General features: G+C 35.4%; 3 protein-coding genes and 1 pseudogene across 4 annotated transcripts; all 4 read left to right on the forward strand.

The window, feature by feature from the left end:
* The first annotated feature begins 3,343 nt into the window (after positions 1 to 3,343).
* On the forward strand, positions 3,344 to 6,852 carry LOC143578289 (microtubule-associated protein TORTIFOLIA1-like). Its single transcript, XM_077061917.1, has 5 exons — positions 3,344 to 4,191; positions 4,523 to 4,714; positions 5,308 to 5,865; positions 6,035 to 6,580; positions 6,652 to 6,852. The coding sequence occupies exons 1-5, from the start codon at positions 3,478 to 3,480 to the stop codon at positions 6,850 to 6,852; spliced, it is 2,211 nt and encodes a 736-aa protein (XP_076918032.1). The 5' UTR covers positions 3,344 to 3,477.
* Positions 6,853 to 9,470: 2,618 nt separating this feature from the next.
* LOC143578290 (uncharacterized) lies at positions 9,471 to 14,410 on the forward strand. The gene is made up of 7 exons (XM_077061918.1): positions 9,471 to 9,829; positions 11,118 to 11,258; positions 11,338 to 11,703; positions 12,022 to 12,267; positions 12,487 to 12,579; positions 13,360 to 13,560; positions 13,972 to 14,410. Exons 1-7 carry the CDS (start codon positions 9,530 to 9,532, stop codon positions 14,185 to 14,187), a joined length of 1,563 nt encoding a protein of 520 aa, XP_076918033.1. The 5' UTR covers positions 9,471 to 9,529; the 3' UTR covers positions 14,188 to 14,410.
* A 2,009-nt stretch (positions 14,411 to 16,419) lies between these two features.
* LOC143578296 (uncharacterized) lies at positions 16,420 to 17,537 on the forward strand. Its single transcript, XM_077061922.1, has one exon. It carries the CDS (start codon positions 16,463 to 16,465, stop codon positions 17,339 to 17,341), a length of 879 nt encoding a protein of 292 aa, XP_076918037.1. The 5' UTR covers positions 16,420 to 16,462; the 3' UTR covers positions 17,342 to 17,537.
* Positions 17,538 to 18,354: 817 nt separating this feature from the next.
* On the forward strand, positions 18,355 to 21,148 carry LOC143578297 (CRS2-associated factor 2, mitochondrial-like; annotated as a pseudogene). Its single transcript, XR_013143234.1, has 5 exons — positions 18,355 to 18,910; positions 19,650 to 19,777; positions 20,484 to 20,711; positions 20,781 to 20,908; positions 20,980 to 21,148. The product of XR_013143234.1 is annotated as a CRS2-associated factor 2, mitochondrial-like (transcript).
* Positions 21,149 to 21,824: the final 676 nt, after the last annotated feature.

A 21,824-nucleotide genomic window follows, 5' to 3' on the forward strand; every position in this document is an offset into this window, starting at 1 on the left:
ATTAATAACCGATAGCCCATAGACATAAACTAGTTAACTGATATTGGCATCTCTAAATAAAATTGTTTATTTGGCATTGGATAGATCTATCTTTTATATTTGACTTTGGTTTGAGGCCCATTGGCGATGCCCGGATCTTTGGTGTACAAATGACGATTTAAAATTTTAAAGTTGCATTGCTTTTATATTAGGTGATATAATATAATTATTTAGTATTTATTCACTAAAAAACAAGTTTAGATAACCTACCTTAATACCTTATGTTTCTTTATAGGACTATTGGTTTTTATTGGTCCCAAGTATTTCATTTTTACCGGCGCTGGTCCCAACTATCACTTTAACTGCCAACGGTCCCAACTTTCACACATGTGTCTGCCACCAGTCCACGACTAACCGAGTACTAACTCCGTTATGTTTTAGATGACGTGTCCATCCTACGTGTTAAAAAACCTTGACGTGTCATTTTTGTTGCTGACGTGGCTTTTTCTAATAAAACAATAATAATAATAATAACAATAATAATATGTCTTCTCATCGTCTCTCTCACCCCAGGTCCCCTACACCCCGTCGTCTCTCTTAATACACACCGCCACCGCCACCACCGTACAACTCCTCACAGACATCGGCACCACCATGCAATCATCATCCGATACCTCATCTCCTGACGGATCCAACAATCCGAGATCCACCCGTTCTAGTAACAACTTGTTGCGCCAAATACGATAACAAAACAAAACAAAACCTAAACCATCCGCTTCAAAATACGAACATCATCGTCGTCAAGCATACGTCAAATATCACTTTAATTTCACCAACTGAAGCTCAGAATGTTAATAACTCAGGTTCGGTTACCGGAAACCATGGCGGTGGATTAGGAACAAGTTCGGTAGCTTTAGGATCGGTTAATTCGAGTCGGAAAGGCACCACGGAGGCTCCGGCTGCAGTTTCCCCAATTCGAGACAACCTTTAAGTTTTCAAGTCTTGTCTTCTTGAACATCGATTGAGCAGCGACTAAACAATAAAAAATGCGACGAGTTGTGCGGTGGTGCCGGTGTATGTGAGATTGAATGCAATAAGTTTGTTTATAATATAATAATCAAAACTTCTTTCACGGTTTGACCCTTTTGGTTTACTGTTTTAGAGATGAATTTATTATTAAAAGAGAGAAGTAGAAGCATTAATGACTTTCCGGTGGAGGTTGGTGGCGGCTCAGTGGCGGCCCAGCAAGCCGTTTAACAGCTGGCGACGTGAGATGAGAATAGGAAGAAGATGACAATAAAGAAATTAACACGCAGGCAGCCACGTCAAGGTTTTTTAACACGTAGGATGGACACGTCATCTAAAACATAACGGAGTTAGTACTCGGTTAGTCGTGGACTGGTGGCAGACACATGTGTGAAAGTTGGGACCGTTGGCAGTTAAAGTGATAGTTGGGACCAGCGCCGGCAAAAATGAAATACTTGGGACCAATAAAAACCAATAGTCCTTCTTTATATAATCAAACATAAAGCACGCGTGGGACACTCCTTAAAAACCACATTATTCAAAACGTTTGTTTATTTAAGATTTTGCATTTTTTAGAATGGAGAATTTGGATTACTAACGGGTCATTGACTCATCCCATCATCTCTATTCTTCAAGTATCGGATCCTACTGTAAGATGAATAACAATCTGTCTGAAAAGAATGAAGTTTTAAAAATGCCTAATTTATAGATGATAGTTGCATGACTTGCATTGGGTGATATGTTTTATTGTTTTAGGTTGAATGGATGATAAACTCGAAAATAAGTTTTAAATTATTTGTTCCAAAAATATCTATATTAACGAGTCAAAACTTATTGATATATTGAAAGAAATAATACATGATAATATCAAAATGACACATTTTCTAAAAGATTCAAGTTTCGGTTGTTGAAAATATATATTGTTTATTTCTAAAAGAAAAGTTTGAAGGTTTTATTGTGGATGTCGGTTTGATGACCCCATAATAACTTAATGATGCAATATAGCCGTAAGTGGGACGAGATATTGGGGTACATGTGATAATGTGGTTGTGTATATATAGACCGATAGACAATTAGACATAATAATTTAAAGCTATGCTAATATATGTTTGGAGTTTAGGGTGTTTATTGACCGTTAACTAAAACATAAGCTTTCTATCTTAAATATATGTTTATCAAACCTAATAAAATGAAATAAAATATCATTTAGACATGTTTAATACATACCACTATACCAGTCAAAGTAAAGAATCATAATAAGTACTATAATAAAGAACTTTACGCAGTGCTAATCAGATATAATAAAAGGTAAAAAATAACGATAGATAATTATATAATTACTTTATATATAATCTTTAAATCAATAAATACAAATATTTGTATGATCACATATCTCTGTAATAAAAAGAGTAGTATTTTTAAACATATGACTACGTATAAGAAAACGACATAGAGAGTTTTTTAACGACCAAACTCATCTTGGCTTGTCCTCGACTCAAACTTAAAAGGAGTAAGCTTGACTAAGCTCGCTTTTTTTACAAGCTATTTAGGAGCGATCCGTGATCAAGTTATTTTTAAACGAGTTTCTACCTATTTGAAGATTATATGTTAATGAGATTTATAAGTATGAATATATTCATTTTCAAAATGTTGTTATATACATAGCATTCACTTTGGAATTTAATCCCTATCCAAATAATTTAACAAAAATCTCATGTATTTTTATAATTTTGTTCATCTTTGAAGACTCCCACATCTAGTATATATCTATAATCAATTAATTAATATTTTATTTATATTTCAATCTTTCTTCTATTTATGATCACTCACAAATATACACTAAACAAATATGAACGTTAACTAGTGAGACCTTAAATATCAGGAATGCAAAATGAAACACCCCCCCCCCCCAAATAATAAATAAATAAAAAATAAATAATAATAATAATAATCGATTCCTATTAAGAGAACTTGATGGAGTGCCTTATACGAAACCTTATATTTTCCCTCAAACAACATAATAATATGTTAACAAGAATGATATAAAATGCTCTTAATAAAATAAGCCGGAGCTATTCAATAAGACGAGCCGATGACAAAAGAAAATGGTCATATCATATAAAAAGATGATTAGATTTGTTATATAAAGTTCAAATTATACAATTAAATTAGTCATATGATGTTTTAACAAACAAAAACATGACTAATGTACTCACTAACAAAGTCACACAACCCATATAATATACATACTAGTTTTGATTATGATATCCTCATATAAAATTACAAGCCGTCCAAAAATATATATATAAAAAAATAAAAGGGCAGTTAGCGGTTCCAAATTCCAATTTCAAAATCCCATATTTCCAGCCTTTGATTGTTTAGTTTTAATTTAGTTGCTTTCACGTTGAGGCATCCACTCATTTTACTAGAAAGCAAATTCTCTCAATCTCCGGCACCACCGCCACCGCCACCATGACAACGAAACCCTTAAAACCCACAAAGCCCCCAACACCACCGTCCTCAAAACCCACTCATCTCGCCACCGTCCAACTCAAAAATCAAATCTTGAACTCACTAATTAAACTTTCCGACAGAGACACCCACGCAATCGCCGTCCAAGATCTCCAAACCCTAATCAAAACCCTCTCACCGGACTCCATTACAATCGTTCTCAACACCCTTTACGACGCCACCAGTGACACCACCATCAACAAACCACCCGTCAAGAAAGAAGCAATCCGACTCCTTTCCGCCGTCACCGCCGCCCATACCGAATCTACGGTCACCCATTTGCCAAAAATTGTGACCCACATTGTTAAACGGCTTAAAGATCCCGATTCGGGTGTTCGGGATGCTTGTCGTGAGTCAATTGGTCATCTTTCGACTTTGTATTTGAAGGGTAGTGATAATAATAATAATAATAATAATAATAATAATAATAATAATAATAATAATATTGGGGGTTTGGTGGCTTTGTTTGTGAAGCCTTTATTTGAGGCGATGAGTGAACCGAACAAATGGGTGCAATCTGGTGCAGCAATGTGTATGGTTAAGATGGTGGACATGGCTTCCGACCCGCCTGTTTTCGCTTTTCAGAAGATTTGTAGCAGGACCTGCAAGTTTTTAAATAGCCCCAATTTCTTGGCAAATGCTGCTCTTTTGCCTGTTGTTTCTAGCCTTTCGCAGGTTCGGTTAAAATTATTTATGTGTAGAAATTGTTAAAATTTTTGATGATGCTTATGGAAATGAAGTGAAATAAAGGTTGGATTTTTATGATTGTGGGTCCCATTAAGGGTAGTCAGATTGCCAGATGGAGATAGTTGGGATGTCTAGATATGCATTTATAAAGATATTATTGTAAATATAGATAATTAATTCTCTTATGTAACTGTGAAAAAGATTTCCTCAAACAAGGTTAATAGAAGGGGTAAGTAGGTCATTTGGACTTTAGATAAGAGTTTAATATACGGCTATAATCATTATGTATTATAGTGTAAAATTTATGTACTTGTGACAGGTTGGTGCTATTTCTCCACAATTCTGGGAGCCACTGCTTCAAAGTATTCATGACTGTCTTAGTAGTTCTGACTGGTCAGTTCGTAAGGCGGCTGCGGATACGTTGAATGTCTTGGCTTTGCATTCAAGTAACTTGATAAGAGAAAAGCCGACTTCTACCATCGCAGTACTTGAGGCATGCTGCTTTGATAAGGTTTGTTTTTATGTTATTTAATTTGTGCAGTTGATCAAACTCACTCCATTTTCAATTCTACTACTGGTTTTTAAAGTTCATCAATAAATATATAAAATTTGTTTCTATCAAGTGTTTGAAAAAGAAAAGAAACAAATAAAAGATGCCATTTTGGTGAGAAAGTTGGAAACTTGTTGGCCATTCTACAGTGAATAATATATATATATATAATCATGTTTCATTCACCACTTACACACATTTTTCTGACATATTTGCCCTTTGTGCATACCCTGAAATTTATTTGTAATGCTTGTAGTAAAAAAGTATTAAAAAAAACAATTGTCTTATGTTTAACAGGTCCAACGGGTCGAACGGTTAATTGTTATCCGGCGATTATATAAAACCTCTCAAGTTTTTTTATTAATAGAGGCTATTATAATTGTAGTAATTTTTTCAGTTCTAATCATATGAAACACATTAATTCTTAAAAAGTAAAATAAAGTGTTTGTGGGTCATTTTGACCCGTGTTTAAAATGACCCATTTTAGCCTGTTACCTAATCTGCTCAACCCACATCCTCTACCTACAAATTAATATGTTATTTGGCTTGTTTAGATAAAGCCCGTGAGAGATAGTATTACAGAGGCCCTGCGACTTTGGAACTTTATTGTAGGAGATCACGAAGATCAAAAACCGTCTGGTCAAAGCCAGGATTCTGAGTCAGACAAGTTGCCAAGAAAGGACTTTCCAAAGCTGGATGAGAAAAGAGTTTTGATCCCAGTTCAGGATGGTCAAACCAAGGGTCAAAATGTATCCGAAAAGTCAACTGTAATGAAAAAGAAGGGCCCACCTTTAAGTGACAAGGAATTGAACCCTGAATTCTTTCAAAGACTCAAAGGTGAAGTTGAAGTTGTAGTCAACAGTAAATGTAACAATTTGCAAAATGAAGACCAGTCAGAGGTCAATGATGATAATGATGCAGAAAAGTCGAAGCCAAATCAGCCCGATGGGCAGGTTAACTTGCAAGACTCTAGATTGGAAAGTGAAAGTCAAATCAACAGTGGCCTGCTTTCTAGAAGACAGGAATTTGATAATAATGGAAATTTGTTGGGTATTCAGAGGCAGTTACTACACTTGGAGAGACAGCAGGCTCGTCTCATGAACATGCTGCAGGTATGAACGGACCAAAATTGTCTTGGGTCAAATGGGTCATTTTTAAACCGTTTTGACCCATTTGGCATGTGCCCTTTTTAGCTACTTTCTTCTTATCGTCTGTAAACAGGCCAAAAGCCCATAGTGGTCCTCACATATTAAATTGAACAATTTATTGTTTTTTTTACAGGATTTTAAGGGCGGGTCTCGTGACGGTATGGTAACTCTAGAGAATCGAGTGTGTGGCCTCGAGAGAATGGTTGAAGACATGGCACACAATTTGTCGGTTTCAGTTAATACTTTAAGAAACTGCTACAATAACGGCTTTCACGAATCTTTTGAAAGCCCGTTTGGCAAATACAACGGTTTTTCTCACCATCATACACATGGCCTAAACACGCAAACAGGCTCAAGGTGGGCTGCAAATAACAGGTTGCCTAAACGGGCCGGGCCTGTTAGATTTGGAGATGGCCCGTCTGCAAGAAGCGTTTGGAAAGCATCAAAAGATGAAGCTACTTTGGAAGCAATTAGAGGGGGGCAGAATCGGGATATTAATATGGCGTTTGATGAAGCTTTGTCGAGTGGGGATGATTTTTCACTTATGATACTCATGGATAAAGCAGGACCCGTGATTGATCAGCTCTCACGTGACGTGGCAAATGAAGTTTTGTGTGCAGTTACAAAGTTTCTTCTTGAACCGAGCCTGTTTGACATATGTTTATCTTGGATTCAACAGGTATAAGATGTTTATTTAAACATATGCACATCTATTCATTTTGATAACTTTTTCTTTGATTATGTTTGCAGTTGCTTGATATGATTACCGAAAATGGAAAAGATTTTCTGGGAATCCCTGTGGAACTGAAAATGCAGATTTTGGTGAATTTGAGTGAAGCTTCATCATCTGCTCATCTTCCTGAGAACTGGGAAGGTTTGATGCCGGATCAAGTATTATTGCAGTTGGCATTAGCCTGGGATATTAATCTGCAACAGCTACTAAAACAATAATCTTTTGATTAGTTATGGAGAAAATCGCGAGAGCAATGATTTTCTTGGGCGTGTTATTTTCAGGTTAATGACATAGGTATATTTGATACAAATTTACTCGATTTGTATAGAAGACCAGAGGCTTATGTAAAGTCTGATTTGTTTTTTAAACCATACAGAGTGGGTTGGTTTTGTGTGTTTTTTATCTGATGATCAGATACACATTGTTGTCCTTTATAAGTTTGGATTTTAGAATCCGGGACAAACAAGTTTTATGGTTTTTTGTGATGTAAAAAGAGATTTATAAGTACTTTATTATCTTTGTAACATTCTACATTTGATTAATTAGGGTTCAGAAGGCTATTTTCAGGTGATATAGTGTTTCATAACAACTTTTACATTTGATTAATTAGGGTTCAAAAGTTATTACAAGCGATAAGGAGCGTGCAAAAACCAGTAGCGTATGAACCTAGGTAAAATGGGTTTGATCTATATGTATGCATTCGCTGTTCTAGCGATTGAGCTGGCTAGGGAAAGCGACCATGGCTGCACAAACGGTGGCCGCTCATACATGGTCAGAGCGTGTTGATTTGTTAGTTTTGGGTGGAGTGATGAGCGGTGTGGTGTTGATGATTACTGACCGCGATTTATGGCATAGTGTTAATAAGATAATGTAAATGATAACTAGTGACCACGATTTATGGCATAGTGTTTATAAGATAATGTAAAGTACTTTAAAGAAAACATTAACACTGAAAGGAAATGATTATTACTAGAATGAGTCGACACTCTTCTCCTCTCAATGATCACCGAGGGCGGCAACCGTCACATTGAGCTCTTTTTGTTTGGTATTTCATATTGCAAATGCGGTCCATGGTCAATTGCATCATATTTCCCACTACCTTTGAATCAAGAGTAGGCCGATGCTCCCGGAACAGACCGAGTATATATTTTGGTTGGAGATTTTTGTTTTCCACCTAACTTATTTCTTGCTGAATAGTTGCAAGTCTTCTAGTGATAATATAAGAGTGTTTGTTATTGTAATAAGTGTTACTAAAAGTCTTTTTACATCACTTCTGTCTCCCTATGAAAATATAGAGAAAATATAGATTGAAAGAAACTTCTGTCTATTGATCTTGTAAGCACTTAACTCTTTTTTATTACCAATAAGATAAGTTGTCTTAGTTTCATAACATGTTTCAATTCCGGCTTTTCATGAATATGGAACCGAAGCCACTCGATTTTAGTGCGTTGAAGAATTCTCTTCGTACAACAATTCGTGCAAAAGGCCACCTTCCTTCTGGTAGGCATCACCACGTGGCTTAATCCCAGATCACTCCAAGAACATGACTCAATAACATCGAGCACATCAGAGAAGAGAGTACTCCATTTATTAGGCTATGTGTAGTGCGCGTGGGTTGGGGGCGAAATGGGGCGAGGAAGGGCGCAAACCCCCCCCCCCCCCCCGGTGATATGTGGGCGATTTGGGGCGGGGGCTGTGGGCGATTTAGGGCGGGGGCGGGGTTTACTTGTCGCCGAGATGTGAAGAAAATAATAATATTTTATATCACACATGGTTTTAAACATGCTGGGGGAAAGGGACGGGGGTGTTATTCTCGTCGGAAATTCGTGGCCGTCGCTGGAAAAACATGTGAGATTCGCCGGAAACATGCTGGGGAAGGGGACGGGGCTGGGTTGGGTTGGGAGATTATATATTATTATTATTATTTACATTTTATACCCTGGACTTTTTAAATATTTATAAACTAGTTTTAAACTTTATTTACTTTTAAACCTTGAACTTTGAAAGTGTACTAAACTTGATAAAACTTTAAATACTTTAAAATCTTTGGTTTGTTTATGTTTATATCCGTACAGTTTTAAACTTTGATTATTTTTTTGTATTGTTTACTTTAATTGTATTTTTATATGTATTTTTTGTGGTGTGTTTTTTTTATTATAATTTATTTTTATTATTTGTGTGTTTTTTTTAGTTTTATGTATTTTTTTGTATTTATTTTTTAACTTTAATACATTTATTTATAATTATTTAAATAAATTGGTTTTTATTTGGTTAGTTTAATTATAAAAAGAAAATAATAAAAAAAGACATTGTGGGCCCAACTTGTAGCCCTACACCATTACACCCAAAAAACAAATTTCCACTCCTTGCTGACTGAGCGTCACGTATCACAATTCGCCCCCAATTATAGCCCCTCCACTACACATGGCCTTATAAAACATCCCTCCACTACCACCACCACACGTTATTTCTTAACAGATGGAGCAATCGTCACTCTACAACGTTTACAATAAGTGAAAAAAAAAACAAGATAAAAAGTTAATGGTCATGGTGCACATGCGTTAGGTCATTTAAACCATCTAGGACCCCAACTTATTCTTTATGGCTAACGATATTTAAGGGGTACATGAGATTACAAGACGGTCCTGCCCTTCACCGGACCACACACTAATACAGCTTAATCAAGTACCGGATATACCTGTAAAATAAACCACAATTCAAACCAACCCGCAACGTAGTAGGTACAATACAAGACTAGACTAGTAGATGCAAAATTAAATAATAATAAACAACCTGACTGTTACGTGCAGATTTATTCACTCCATTTAATCACACAACGCATTGAATATAACAAACAAAAATCAGATCCTCAAATCAATCATCTCCAGATCATTCATGGCTTCCATAACAATCATCATCTTAATCTTCTTCACTTGTACACATACAGTACAACCCCTTAAAGCACCAATTCTCCCACAAGACCTGCTACCATTATTACCCTCTCAAATATCATGGCCCATTCTCCGTACACTCCGAACTGCAACCGATGTGTTGCCTACCTTCGTTGGTGCAGCCTCTGTGTCAAACAATTCGGGTGTAAGCTGGAAAGGCTCTTGCTTTTATGAAAACACAGCTTGGTTGGAGCTGCATAATAAAACTGGCAGTGAATTTGGTGGTGGCACTCTTCATATTAAGGTCTGTTTATTTTTGGGTATTTGGTTTCTTGATTTTCTTGAATTGCTGATATAATGTTTTTAGGGTAGGTGTTTTTTTATGGTTTAGAGGTTAAAGGTTTATGATTTCTTGAAGTGTGTTATTGTAAAAGTTTTCAACTTGATAGTTTTTTTGGGTAATTGATCCTTTATTTTGGGAAATTTTGGTTCTTTGATCTGTTTGACTTGTGGGTTATTAGTTTCTTGATTATTGAATTGCTGCTATTACAATTTTTTACTCAAAATTTACATGTGTAGGGGTTCTTGAAGTTTTTATTTATTTATTTATTTTGATTTTGCTTTTATGATATGTTTGAGTTGTGGGCTATTGGTTTCTTGAATCTTTAATTACAATACATTGATTAACTGATCTTTTAGGAAAAAGTTTGTAGTTTTATATGTTTCAAAATTAGGTTATTGGTTTCTTGATTCTTGAATTTCCTCTTTTAGGGTAGTTATTTCTGGTTCAGAGGTTAGAAGATTAGGATTTCTTATATAATGTTTTTAGGGTAGTTTTCTTGAATGCATATAGTCATATATATATATATATATATATATATATATTTAATTATTGACCATTTTATTTGGGTAATTTTGGTTGTTTGATCGGTTTGACTTGTGGGATATTGGTTTCTTGATTCTTGAATTTCTGCTATTATTCTATTAAAGTCTTTTGGTTGAGAAGTTAAATCTTTATGGTTTCTTGACAAATATTTGGGTGATTTTGGTGTGTTATGGTACATTTGAGTTGTGGGTTTTTGAATCTTTAATCGCACTACTTTGCATAGATATCAAAAGCGAGGGAGGGGCTCGCCTTGGCGCAATTTGAGTACATTCAAGGCGCCTAAGCCCTAAAGCCTTTGATAACTATGGTCATTGGTTTTAGGATTACGCCTTTTATAAGTATTGCCTAACTTTATCCTTTTAGTTTCCTAATTTTAGGATAGCGCCTTTGATAACTATGACCAATGAATGTACTTTTAGTTGATCTTTTAGGATAAAGTTTCTTTGTTTTTTTTCTGGAGATTTAGGTCGTTGGTTTCTTGATCCCTTAAGTATCATTTGGTTCTTGAATTGCTGCTAATAGAACTTTTGCTATTAGCACAACAGCAAGAAGCATAAAAATGGACATGTTTCTTTATGTGTTGATTGCATAATACGATTAGTGAATTTGGTTCAATAATGAAACATAACCCTTTACAGCCTAAAACTTACAAGAATCTTGACCACTAAAGATGGTAGTACTTTTTTCTAACAGCAATTTCTTTTAGGTAAGCAACGCACACAGCTGGACATGTATGGATCTTTACATCTTTGCCACTCCATATCGTGTAAAATGGAACTGCTATTTCTTATCTCGAGAACATAAAGTTGAGTTTGATGAATGGGAAGGAAAAGGCGAATACGAATTTGTAAGTTATTATAACTTGTCAACATTTTCAACCCGTTTACATCCAATATCATCCATTTACGACATTTTCGTTCTTGAAGGTAAAAAACAAAGGTGTTGCTATTTTTCTCATGGAAGCGGGGATGTTAGGAACCCTACAAGCATTATGGCAAGTATTCCCATTGTTTACAAATACGGGTTGGGGCGAGAGTGCAAATCTTGCTTTTCTTGAAAAGAATATGGGAGCTAAATTTGAAGAACGGTCCGGGCCATGGGTTACAAATATTACCGTTGATGATATACAATCAGGTGACTTTCTTGCAATATCCAAGATCCGTGGATTGTGGGGTGGGTTTGAGACTCTTGAGAAATGGGCTTCCGGGGCATATGCGGGTCACTCTGCGGTTTGCTTAAGGGACTCTGAAGGGAAGTTATGGGTTGGAGAATCGGGACATGAAGATGAAGAGGTAATACAATAATATGTTTCAAAGTAATAAATACAAACAAGTTGAGCTTTTTAAATATCGAGTTCAAGCATAAGTATAAGCTTGTATAATATAAAGAGTGACGCTTGAATAAGGCAAAACATACTCAATGACAAAAATGCCCTTTTGAAAAGTAAAAGCAGTACCTTGTATGGATATATCAAAGATTCAATGATTCAATGCAAGAAAAGACTAGGGTGTTTTTGGTCATTTTACAATATTTTGGCATGTTTTGCACCAGATATGGTATAAACGAAACGAGATACATAATTTTATGAATTGAATTTGTTTTTGTTTTAGGGTAACAACCTTATTGCTGTGTTACCATGGGACGAATGGTGGAATTTTGAGCTGACAAAAGATAATACAAATCCACACATTGCATTGCTTCCTTTGCATCCTGATCTTAGGGCTAAGTTTAATGAAACAGCTGCGTGGGAGTATGCACAAAGCATGATAGGAAAACCTTACGGTTATCATAATTTGATATTTAGCTGGATTGACACCATTGATGGAAATTATCCGCCACCACTTGATGCTCATCTGGTATTTGTTGTTTTAACTGTTTTAACATTAATGACTTGTTACTTGTTAGTCTCATTTACGTGGTGAGAGAAACATATCTTATTGCGGGTCCTATTTACTAGAATCATTTTTTTTTCATAGTGATTTGATGGTTATATGAGCTTCTAGTTCATATAGTTAGTTGGACCCACTATGAAATATTTGAGGCAAGTATTAAGTATTTGCAATCATATTGTATAGGTTGCTTCTGTTATGACCGTATGGAACCAGCTACAACCTGAATATGCAGCCAACATATGGAATGAAGCACTGAACAAGCGGCTTGGTACTGAGGTTTGTTTCAGGATTTTATGAAATTGTTTCTAAAATGTGTATTTGCCTATTTGGTATGATTTTTTGGGTCAATAATCACGCATGCACATAAAGGTCAAAACACACAAAGGTTTAGAGTGTTGTGGTGTGCGTTTAAACAATTTATCACGACTGAATTCTCAAATATCAGCTTGAGTAGAAGTGGCCCGTTGGGTAACGGGTCGTTTTAATTCGGCTGGTGCGGTTTGACGCTTCTTATGTACATTTTTGTTATAACATTGTATTGACATATTAGTTATGAATACAAAAACATATTTTTACAATAATAAACTAAATGTTTAAGTATAACAATTTAGGAGGTTGTATGGGTTAAAAATAGACTTTGGATGACGACCAAATTTCAACCCGTTTGACCTATTTGACCCTTTCATTCTTTTAACTAAATTATGTGATTTGATCCTTTCATTTTCTGAACTAAATATGTGGTATGGCCCATTTGACCTGTTTGAGATTTAACAAAAACCAAATCGAGATCCATTCTTAAATGAGTTGAACTTGTCATCTCTAAGTTTGAGAATTTGACGAAAAAGTTGTTCTGATCGTGCTTTTTTCGTTACTTAAGGGGTCAAAATAATTAGGTTTGGAGAAGTAAGTTAAAAAAAAATTGCTGAAAAATGATCTTTGAGATGAATGTGAATTGACCAAACTATATCTAACTTTAATCTGAATTTCAGATTTATCAAGTACCATACATTTACCTATCCCAAATTTTAGTGGTTAACAGTATTGTCTTATTTGCAGGGTCTTGATCTACCCGAAATTTTGGTAGAAGTTGAAAGGCGTGGTTCGTCTTTTGCAAAACTGTTAACGATTCCTGAGCAGGATGACTGGACATATGTTGATGGAAAATCCACTTCTTGTGTTGCTTTCATCCTTGAAATGTACAAAGAAGCAGGGCTCTTTGGTGATCTTGCAGATGAGATCCAAGTTACCGAATTCACAGTAAGTTTTTCCAAGATTAGCGAATACCCATTAGGTGTTCACTAAAAAGTTACTGAATTTAGAAGGTTTTATATCAAGATTTGCTAGAACCATTTGGGGTTCAAAAGAAAGTTGTTAAATTTACAAGTTTTTCAAAGATTTGCAAACACCCATCTGGATTTCAATAAAAAGTTACTGCATTTACATTAGGTTTTGTCTCAAGATTTGCAAGTAACCTTCTGAAAAAAAGTTTTTAAGTTTACAGTAACTTGCAAGCTTTCAAAGTTAATAACTGTACACATTAAATTGTGTTTCTTATAGTTATGCATTAAAGTTTGCCAAAGATAACCCAAAATGGACCAAGCTTTTAACTTAAATCGACCCGTTTGAGATTGGCACCTCTAATATTGTTATTAATCAACATGTATACAGATAAAGGATGCATACACACTCAACTTCTTTGAAAAAAACATGACCCGCCTGCCAAAATGGTGCAATGATGGAGACACGGTTAAGCTTCCATTTTGTCAAATTACTGGAAAGTATCGAATGGAATTACCTGGTTACAATACTATAGAACCGTACGCACATATGGCTGAAAATTGCCCATCGATACCTCCAGATTATTTGAGACCAAAATACTGTTGATTAGTAGTAATAGCATGTAGTGACAGTGTAATAATGTAATAGCATATTGTGTATATGTATTCAATCGGTTAGGGTCATGTGCAGTTTGCAGGGTCTAAGAGTGTTGGGTTGACTTTCAGTAAATTGGTTACAAGATTGGTCATCATGTGTGTGTTTTTAATGCACACCATCTGTCTGATGCAAATATGTGTTTTCAATAAATGAAATATGGTATATTTGTAAAGTTTGCGTTAAGGTATATTCATGCGTGTGCTAACTCTGCTTTGGATCCTGAAGGAATCTTGACAGCTTTTGGCTATTGAAACAACATTTCCTGATAGATAGCTATGACTGAAATTGTTATCATTCTTGGGTTGCTGAGTGCATTAATCAAGTATTTAGAGGCTGCATCTAACATGGATGATGAACTATGAGTTAGGAGTTCATGAGGAATGTTTGACCTTAAATAAGATAAACACGCTTTGACCACTTTAGCTATCGATGAGAGGATGAATCCATACCTGTGCGTGTTTTGGTGGGAGCAACATCAGGATGCTGACCTTTGAAAAAACCGTTAACTCATCATGGATAAAACAAATACCCCCCCCCCCCCCCGGTGGTCCCTTAGAAGCTTCGCCCTTTGTTATAACCTTGATGTTTTAGTAACTGCTTATTTCGTATAAAACGACATTGGAGTACAACATGGTTTGATGTGATACATATTTCCCGAAACATGAAGATCTTGGTGGAGAAGACACAAGCAGATCACTTTACTCGTACTTGTAGCAACATATTTTGACAAAGTATAAACCCTATTAAAGAGCTTATTAATGGTCTTTCCACAAAGATTTTCCCATATCAAAAAAGCATGTTGTGTTGCTAGTATTACATTATAGTGTTACTTAATGTAGGAGTGTTTATAAACAGCTGAAATCAATTGAGCCGTCTAAGTAAATCAATACAAACCAACTTTGGTTGGAGATATACGGTCCATGATTTACGGTTTGTAAAACAAGGTTAAGTGGTTTGTAACTTGGGATCAGCTAATTTACCTTTATTATTATTATTATTATTATTATTATTATTATTATTATTATCTTTGTGTTTTGGAGTATGCATTAAAATGGAAATCAAATAGGCAGAAATCAAACATCATGCCGACAATCGGTAGAAAGAAAGATAAAACAAAACAGGCCGAAAACAACCAGATGGAGTAAGGAGATAAAATGACAGCTCAAAATAAACCAATCTAGATTAGAACTGTTTACCTTTTGAAATATTATTATATAGAATATATATGAATCAACCCTATACCAAATAACAATCCTTTGGGGCTTGCATATATTATAAAAAGATTTGAATTTTGTCATATAACTACCACAAGATATGATGACATCATCATGAGTAAAAGTCATGCATCATCTTTTTTTCAGGCTTGTATTAATGTAAAAAAGTCTGGTACATGTGTATGAGTAAAAATAGATACACAACTAAAGTGCCACGTATAATATGCGTGTTTTCTTTCATGACGTAGCAATAGATGCATAACAATGTAACACACTCATAAAACTGTAATTTTCTTCTTTTATCCTGTTTAAATTATTTAACAAATTTTAGTTGCGTAAAAAACCAACTAACCATATATATTTATTAAAACATATACCAAACAAAATACTTTCACCTTTAAACCCACATAGATTATCATTTGTCTAAACTTAAAACCAAGCAAAATGATTTAAACAAGAAAAATGGATAAAAATATGTTTTCATTTAACGAGGGGATGGGAAGGAAGGGGAATTATGATAGGAAAGAAAGGTAGGGGAAAGAAAATATGTGATTTTATTTCGTGTCCCCGAGTTTAATGAAAATGAAAGGAAAGGGAGGGAAATTAAACATTTTAGGTGTTCCCGAGTTAAGAGGAAAAGAAAAGAAAGATGCATTTTCATATTATACCCTTTAAGTAAACCATTTTATGAAGTTAGATATAAGGGTAATTTAGGAATTGATAAAAGTTATAATTAGACATAAATATTTTCTCTCATAATCTCTTTAATTTGGGAGGATGATAATATGCTTAAATATTCTAGCATTTTCCTTCCTTTCCTCTCCCCTCCATTTCTAAAAAAATCTCTGAAACATGCTTAAATACTCGGGAACACAGTTAAATGCCAGCAAATGTAATATGTAAATTTGAATAAAATGCTGTCCAATTTTGGACCCGGAATCCGTTTATCCGGATCCAATCCCTTCTTCTCAATATTCAAACCCCTAAAAACCAAAACCCTAACCCTAGCAATGGCAAGCCTCTCTGACCCAGACAACCGAAGACCCACATGCCCGTCTTGTTCCAAACCGACCCGAGTATGCTTCTGCAACCGATTCAAAACCCCAGTTCTCGAAAACTCAATAGCCGTCACACTTCTCCAGCACCGTTTAGAGATGAAACACCCTCTAAATTCAGCCAAAATCGCAACTTTAGGCCTCAAGAACGTCAATCTTGCTTACGTTTCAGATGTTATTTCAGAAACCCACTTCGATTTACACTTTCTTGAACCAAATCACGATCTGGGTCATCAAGATTTGGTCGAAAATCATAAAAAGATTCAATCTTTACACCCTGCTGATATCAGTTTCAAGGTGGAAAAAAGGGGTGTCAAGAATCAAGATTTTGATAAGCTTTTGGGTGATCAAGAATTAATTGATGGTTTAAGAAATGGGTTTGTTGTGACAAAGATTCATAGAGGGGTTGATGGAAACAACATTCAAGAATTCAAATTGGTTGTTCCCCCAGGATCGATACTTTTGTTCCCGAGTGAGAGTTCGATGGGGGTCAAAGAGTTTAAAGATGCCGGTTTCGATGTCAAGAACTTGATTGTGTTGGATGGGACGTGGGCTAAGGCAACTAGAATGTATAAGGAGAATCCGTGGTTGAGATTGTTGCCGCATTTGAAATTGAGTATTGATAAGTTGAGTTTATTTGCTGAAGTGAGGCGGCAACCGAAAGCTAGATGTTTGTCGTCTATTGAGAGCATTGTTTATGCACTTAAGGCAATTGGGGAAGATGATCATGAAGGTTTGGATTGTTTGTTGGATGTTTTTGAGTCTATGGTTGTTGATCAAAGGAGATGCATGAATGAAAGATTGCAGGTTGAAAGTGATATTAAATCCATTTAATCTTGAAATTGTTGTGTTACATGTTTTTGTTTATCATTCAAAGAATTGTATTTTTGTAGCTTGATGGTTTGTATGTCAACAATTCTTAACCTAGACATTGTGTATGATTATTTATTCTTTAACATTAAAAAGTGATATTTGGAATGGTTATCAAACACTCATATCTCATTTAGCACAAACAGAATGATAAATTAGTCAGTCAAGGTTATACCATTCAATTAGAAAAAGGACTCATTTTTTTTCATACAATGCTTGCTTTGTATTTTTTGTGTTTGAATCCGCGGCAAAAGCCTTAGCCTTTGACTCACCAATCATCATTACGCAAGTTTGAATTCTGTTACGGGATTTCAGTTGTCCTAAATTTTTTAACGCTCCAAAGTATTGAACTCGAGACACTCCATAAGAAAACCCTTAAGGGAAATAATTACTTTGCATGAGTGGTTTCTTTTTTTTTCTCTTTCATACAATGCTTACTTTGTAGGTGGGGGTTTAATGGTTGAACTGATGAGTTGGTTATCGTTGTATTTGAAACTGTGTAATTTGAATATGACCCGTATGACTGTTTATCTATATATTGAAACACGTTGATACTTAATCAAGTTATAATTGGTTAAAGGGTCGTAAACTTTATAAGTAGTAAATAGATTCTAACAAATTAGTTAAATAAGTTAACGTATTATTCTAAAATCTAGTTAGAATCATTTCAAAAAATCAACACCCTACTTTGTATTGACTCAATTTACGGATGAACAAATGGTATTAGGTATCCGTATCAAAACGAGCATTTTAGTATCGATACCAATTTTTAAGAAAACAAGGGTCGGCATCGGTGCTAATATTTACCGAATACCATACCATACTGAACATTTCGATACCGATATCAAATTTTGAACATTTCGATACCGATATCAAATTTTTAAAAAACTCACGATCACTACTTCCGATACCTAGCTTATCCCTAACTTATTCATCCCATTATTACTTTAAAAAGATTTTAATGATTACAGTTTGTGGGTTTGAAGAGTGTTTTGATTGAGATTCTTAAACCCTAAACCCTTATCTAGATTCACCAAGGCATACCATCCTGTCACTGACACCTGCTAATGCTAAAGCTTATTTCACGGCGGCGCCACCACCACCTACCGCCGATCACCTTCATTTCCCGCCAACTCACACACTCCCACTTCGAAGACGACCCACCATTCTCCCCAATCATCAAACCCCAAAATCAGACCAAAAAACCCAAACAAGATTCACCAATTAACAAACCCCAAAACAATTACCCGATAAAATCCGACTTACCCTTTGATTTCCGATACTCATACTACGAAACCAACCCCTCTGTTGACCCAATTGGGTTCCGAGAAACACCCAAGTTCTCTCCTTTCGGGCCGGGCCGACTTGATCGCAAATGGACCGGCACGGAGGCTCCGTTGCAGCAGGCGGTGGATTCGGCGGTAGTTGAGGAACAGAGGAATGGGATTCTTGGGGAACCGTTGTCCGAGGACGAAGTATTAGAGCTCGTTGAACGGTATCGGCATAGCGATTGCTCTAGACAAATCAATTTGGGTAAATCTTGATTCTCTAATGTTAAATTGGTGAAATTTTATTACATGGTTTTAAAAAATGCAATCTTTAATCAAGAATTAGCTCAGGAAAGATGAATTTTTGTTGTTATTAAGAAAATTGATACCTTTTGGTGCATTACTCTGTTAGACCACTCGATGTGGTCTTTAGTGGGTGGCGCCGCACCCTCCACATGAGCTGATTGCGCCCGTTAACCCACAACAAGCTCAGGTGCCAACCATGTAGCCCCTTCCTCCGTTAATAAAATAACGCCCAGGAGGCCGGATTTAAGTGGGGTCCACCCCATCACAAAGCATTAGTTAATGGATTAATTAGTGAATAGGTTTGAGCCTACGTGGTGCTGATGTGGCCTTGTTTTTAGTTAAACCATATCATGCAGTCTTATGGACTGAAACCATTGCAAGGTATAGGACTTGTCTCACATCGGTTGTATGAGCATCATATGCGGGGTTTATAATTTTATATAGACCAAATGGGTTCTCTCGCCCCTAGACTAGTCTTTTACATTGTATATTAGTATGTACTACAACAATCAACACCATGTTGGGTTATCTTATGGTTGTGTGGCACCATTATGCTTCAAAGATTTTTATTCGTGGCTCTTTGAGTTATGTTAACGTTAGGGTTTGTTTGTTGAAACTAGAGAAGGGAGCATGTGATTAAATCTTAGTTTTATATGTTCTACAATAATATGTGATTGATGAAGCATATTATGTGTTAGGAAAGGGTGGTGTTACTCACAACATGATTGATGACATTCATAACCATTGGAAAAAAGCTGAAGCTGTGAGGATCAAATGTTTAGGCGTCCCGACTCTTGACATGGACAACGTGTGTTTCCATCTTGAGGTTCGAATTGATATTTCTTTTACCTATAAATGACAATTTTGACTCTTTTAAATGGGTCAGGTCACACAGGTCAAAAGTTGTCCAAAGTGTATTGTTAATCCATACAACCTGCTAAATTGTGTTATTTAGAACATTAGATTATTACTACATTATTATTGTGGTAACATATATATTTTTTTAATTTTTTATACTTTGAAGTGCTATTTCAACCGATTCACCTATATACAGGTTAACGTGGACACGTGGTTATTTTTTCTCTAACGGGTCAAATTGGTCGAAAGTCATCCGAAGCATATTGTTAATTTACACAAACTACTAAATTGTGTTATTCAAAAAATTAGACTATTGTTGTAATAATGCGTCTGAATTGTAGTTCTTTTATTCCATACAACCTACTAAATCGTGTTATATTTTATTTTGAATGGGTCAAAGGGGTTGAAAGCCAACCAAATTGTATTGTTAATGCATACAACTATACTAGTATACAACCTACTAAATCATGTTTTGTTTTTAAAAGTAGTTTATTATTGTAATGGTGCATTTTTCTTACCAATCATATCTAACACAAATTGTTTATAAAAATGGTCAAAAGGTGTTTCAGGTCAACCCGACCCGTTACTCAACCCGCCCGTTTTGCTACATATACTTTTACTTGATCAGATCCTCTAGAAAAGCTCTTAGCTAACAAAATTATAGAAATCTGCAGGATAAATCTGGTGGGAAGATTATATACCGACAAATTTAATATCCTGTTATTGTATCGGGGACGAAATTATAACCCTAAAAATAGGCCCGCTATTCCTTTAATGTTGTGGAAGCCATATCCACCTATTTATCCTAAGCTTATAAAGAATGTTGCTGACGGGTTTGACTTTTGAAGAAACAAAAGAAATGAGAAACCGAGGACTTAATTCTCCACCTGTCATAAAACTAAGTATGTAAACTTCATTGTTCTTTTGGTTATTTTAGCTAACAAATGCCATAAATACCCTTCCTTGCGCAGCAAGAAACGGTGTGTATGTTAACGTGGTAGAGAAAGTGAGAGAGGCCTTTGAAACCCAAGAAGTGTTGAGGATTGATTGTGCTCATGTGGGAATGAGTGACTGCAAAAGGATTGCTGTGAAGCTAAGGGTATGTGTTTTTCACTTTATACATGAATCTTGCGATAAAAAGTTTGATGGTTTTCGTGTCGTGTTGCATAGGATCTGGTGCCTTGTGTCCCTATATTGTATAAAGATGAACAGATCATCATTTGGAAAGGGAAGAAAACCGTGTAGAACGTCGAACAGTTGGAGTGCCGAGTGCTTCATGGATCTTAGTGATTATGGGACCTCCAAAAGTAGAGTGAAGATGGGTTGATTAGTTTGTTATTAGAGAGTCAAATCATGATGTTTTGTGTTTATAGATTTTTTATAATTGATTAGTTTTGGTTACAAATGGTTCAGTTATTAGGTTACCTGAAGGGGAACTATACTATAAAGTTTTGGGTCAATTAAAAATAAAGTTGACCCTTTTTTTATAAAAAGTGAGTAAGTAAATAATATAATTATTCATAGAAAATTGTTACAAAAGTTTCCTGATATATATTATTTGTAACAAAATTTAAGTTAGACATCCACAACTATAAAAGTTTTCATATACCGGCTACTAACATCTCCATTAATCATTATTTTCAACAACTTCACTCGATTTTAAGGTATACAAATTATTGTGATCTATTTTTCGTACCTTATAGATGTTAGCTAATTCATTTTATGTCTGCTATTATTGATCTTCAAATCATTTTTTTTACTGTCAGTCTCTCTAAACACATAAAACGGGTGTCATAACGTCATTTTTATGATAGTTATTGCAACTTTCAGTGTCACTATATATTAGTATTCACTTGTTTTATGATAGTTGTTTTATTTTTATAAATTGGATGTGGCTCAATGGTAGAGCACTCACTTTACTAGTGAGAGGTAGGGGGTCACTACCACCAATTTATATGGGAGAGGGGATGACCCTGGCTTGCCATGGTTTGAGTCCTGATCTCACCCGGTTTTTA

The sequence above is a fragment of the Bidens hawaiensis genome, unplaced genomic scaffold, assembly GCF_021521415.1.
Source record: "Bidens hawaiensis isolate Kalapana, Puna unplaced genomic scaffold, B.hawaiensis_p1.1 tig00029115_1, whole genome shotgun sequence".
In the NCBI taxonomy this organism is placed as follows: domain Eukaryota; kingdom Viridiplantae; phylum Streptophyta; class Magnoliopsida; order Asterales; family Asteraceae; genus Bidens; species Bidens hawaiensis.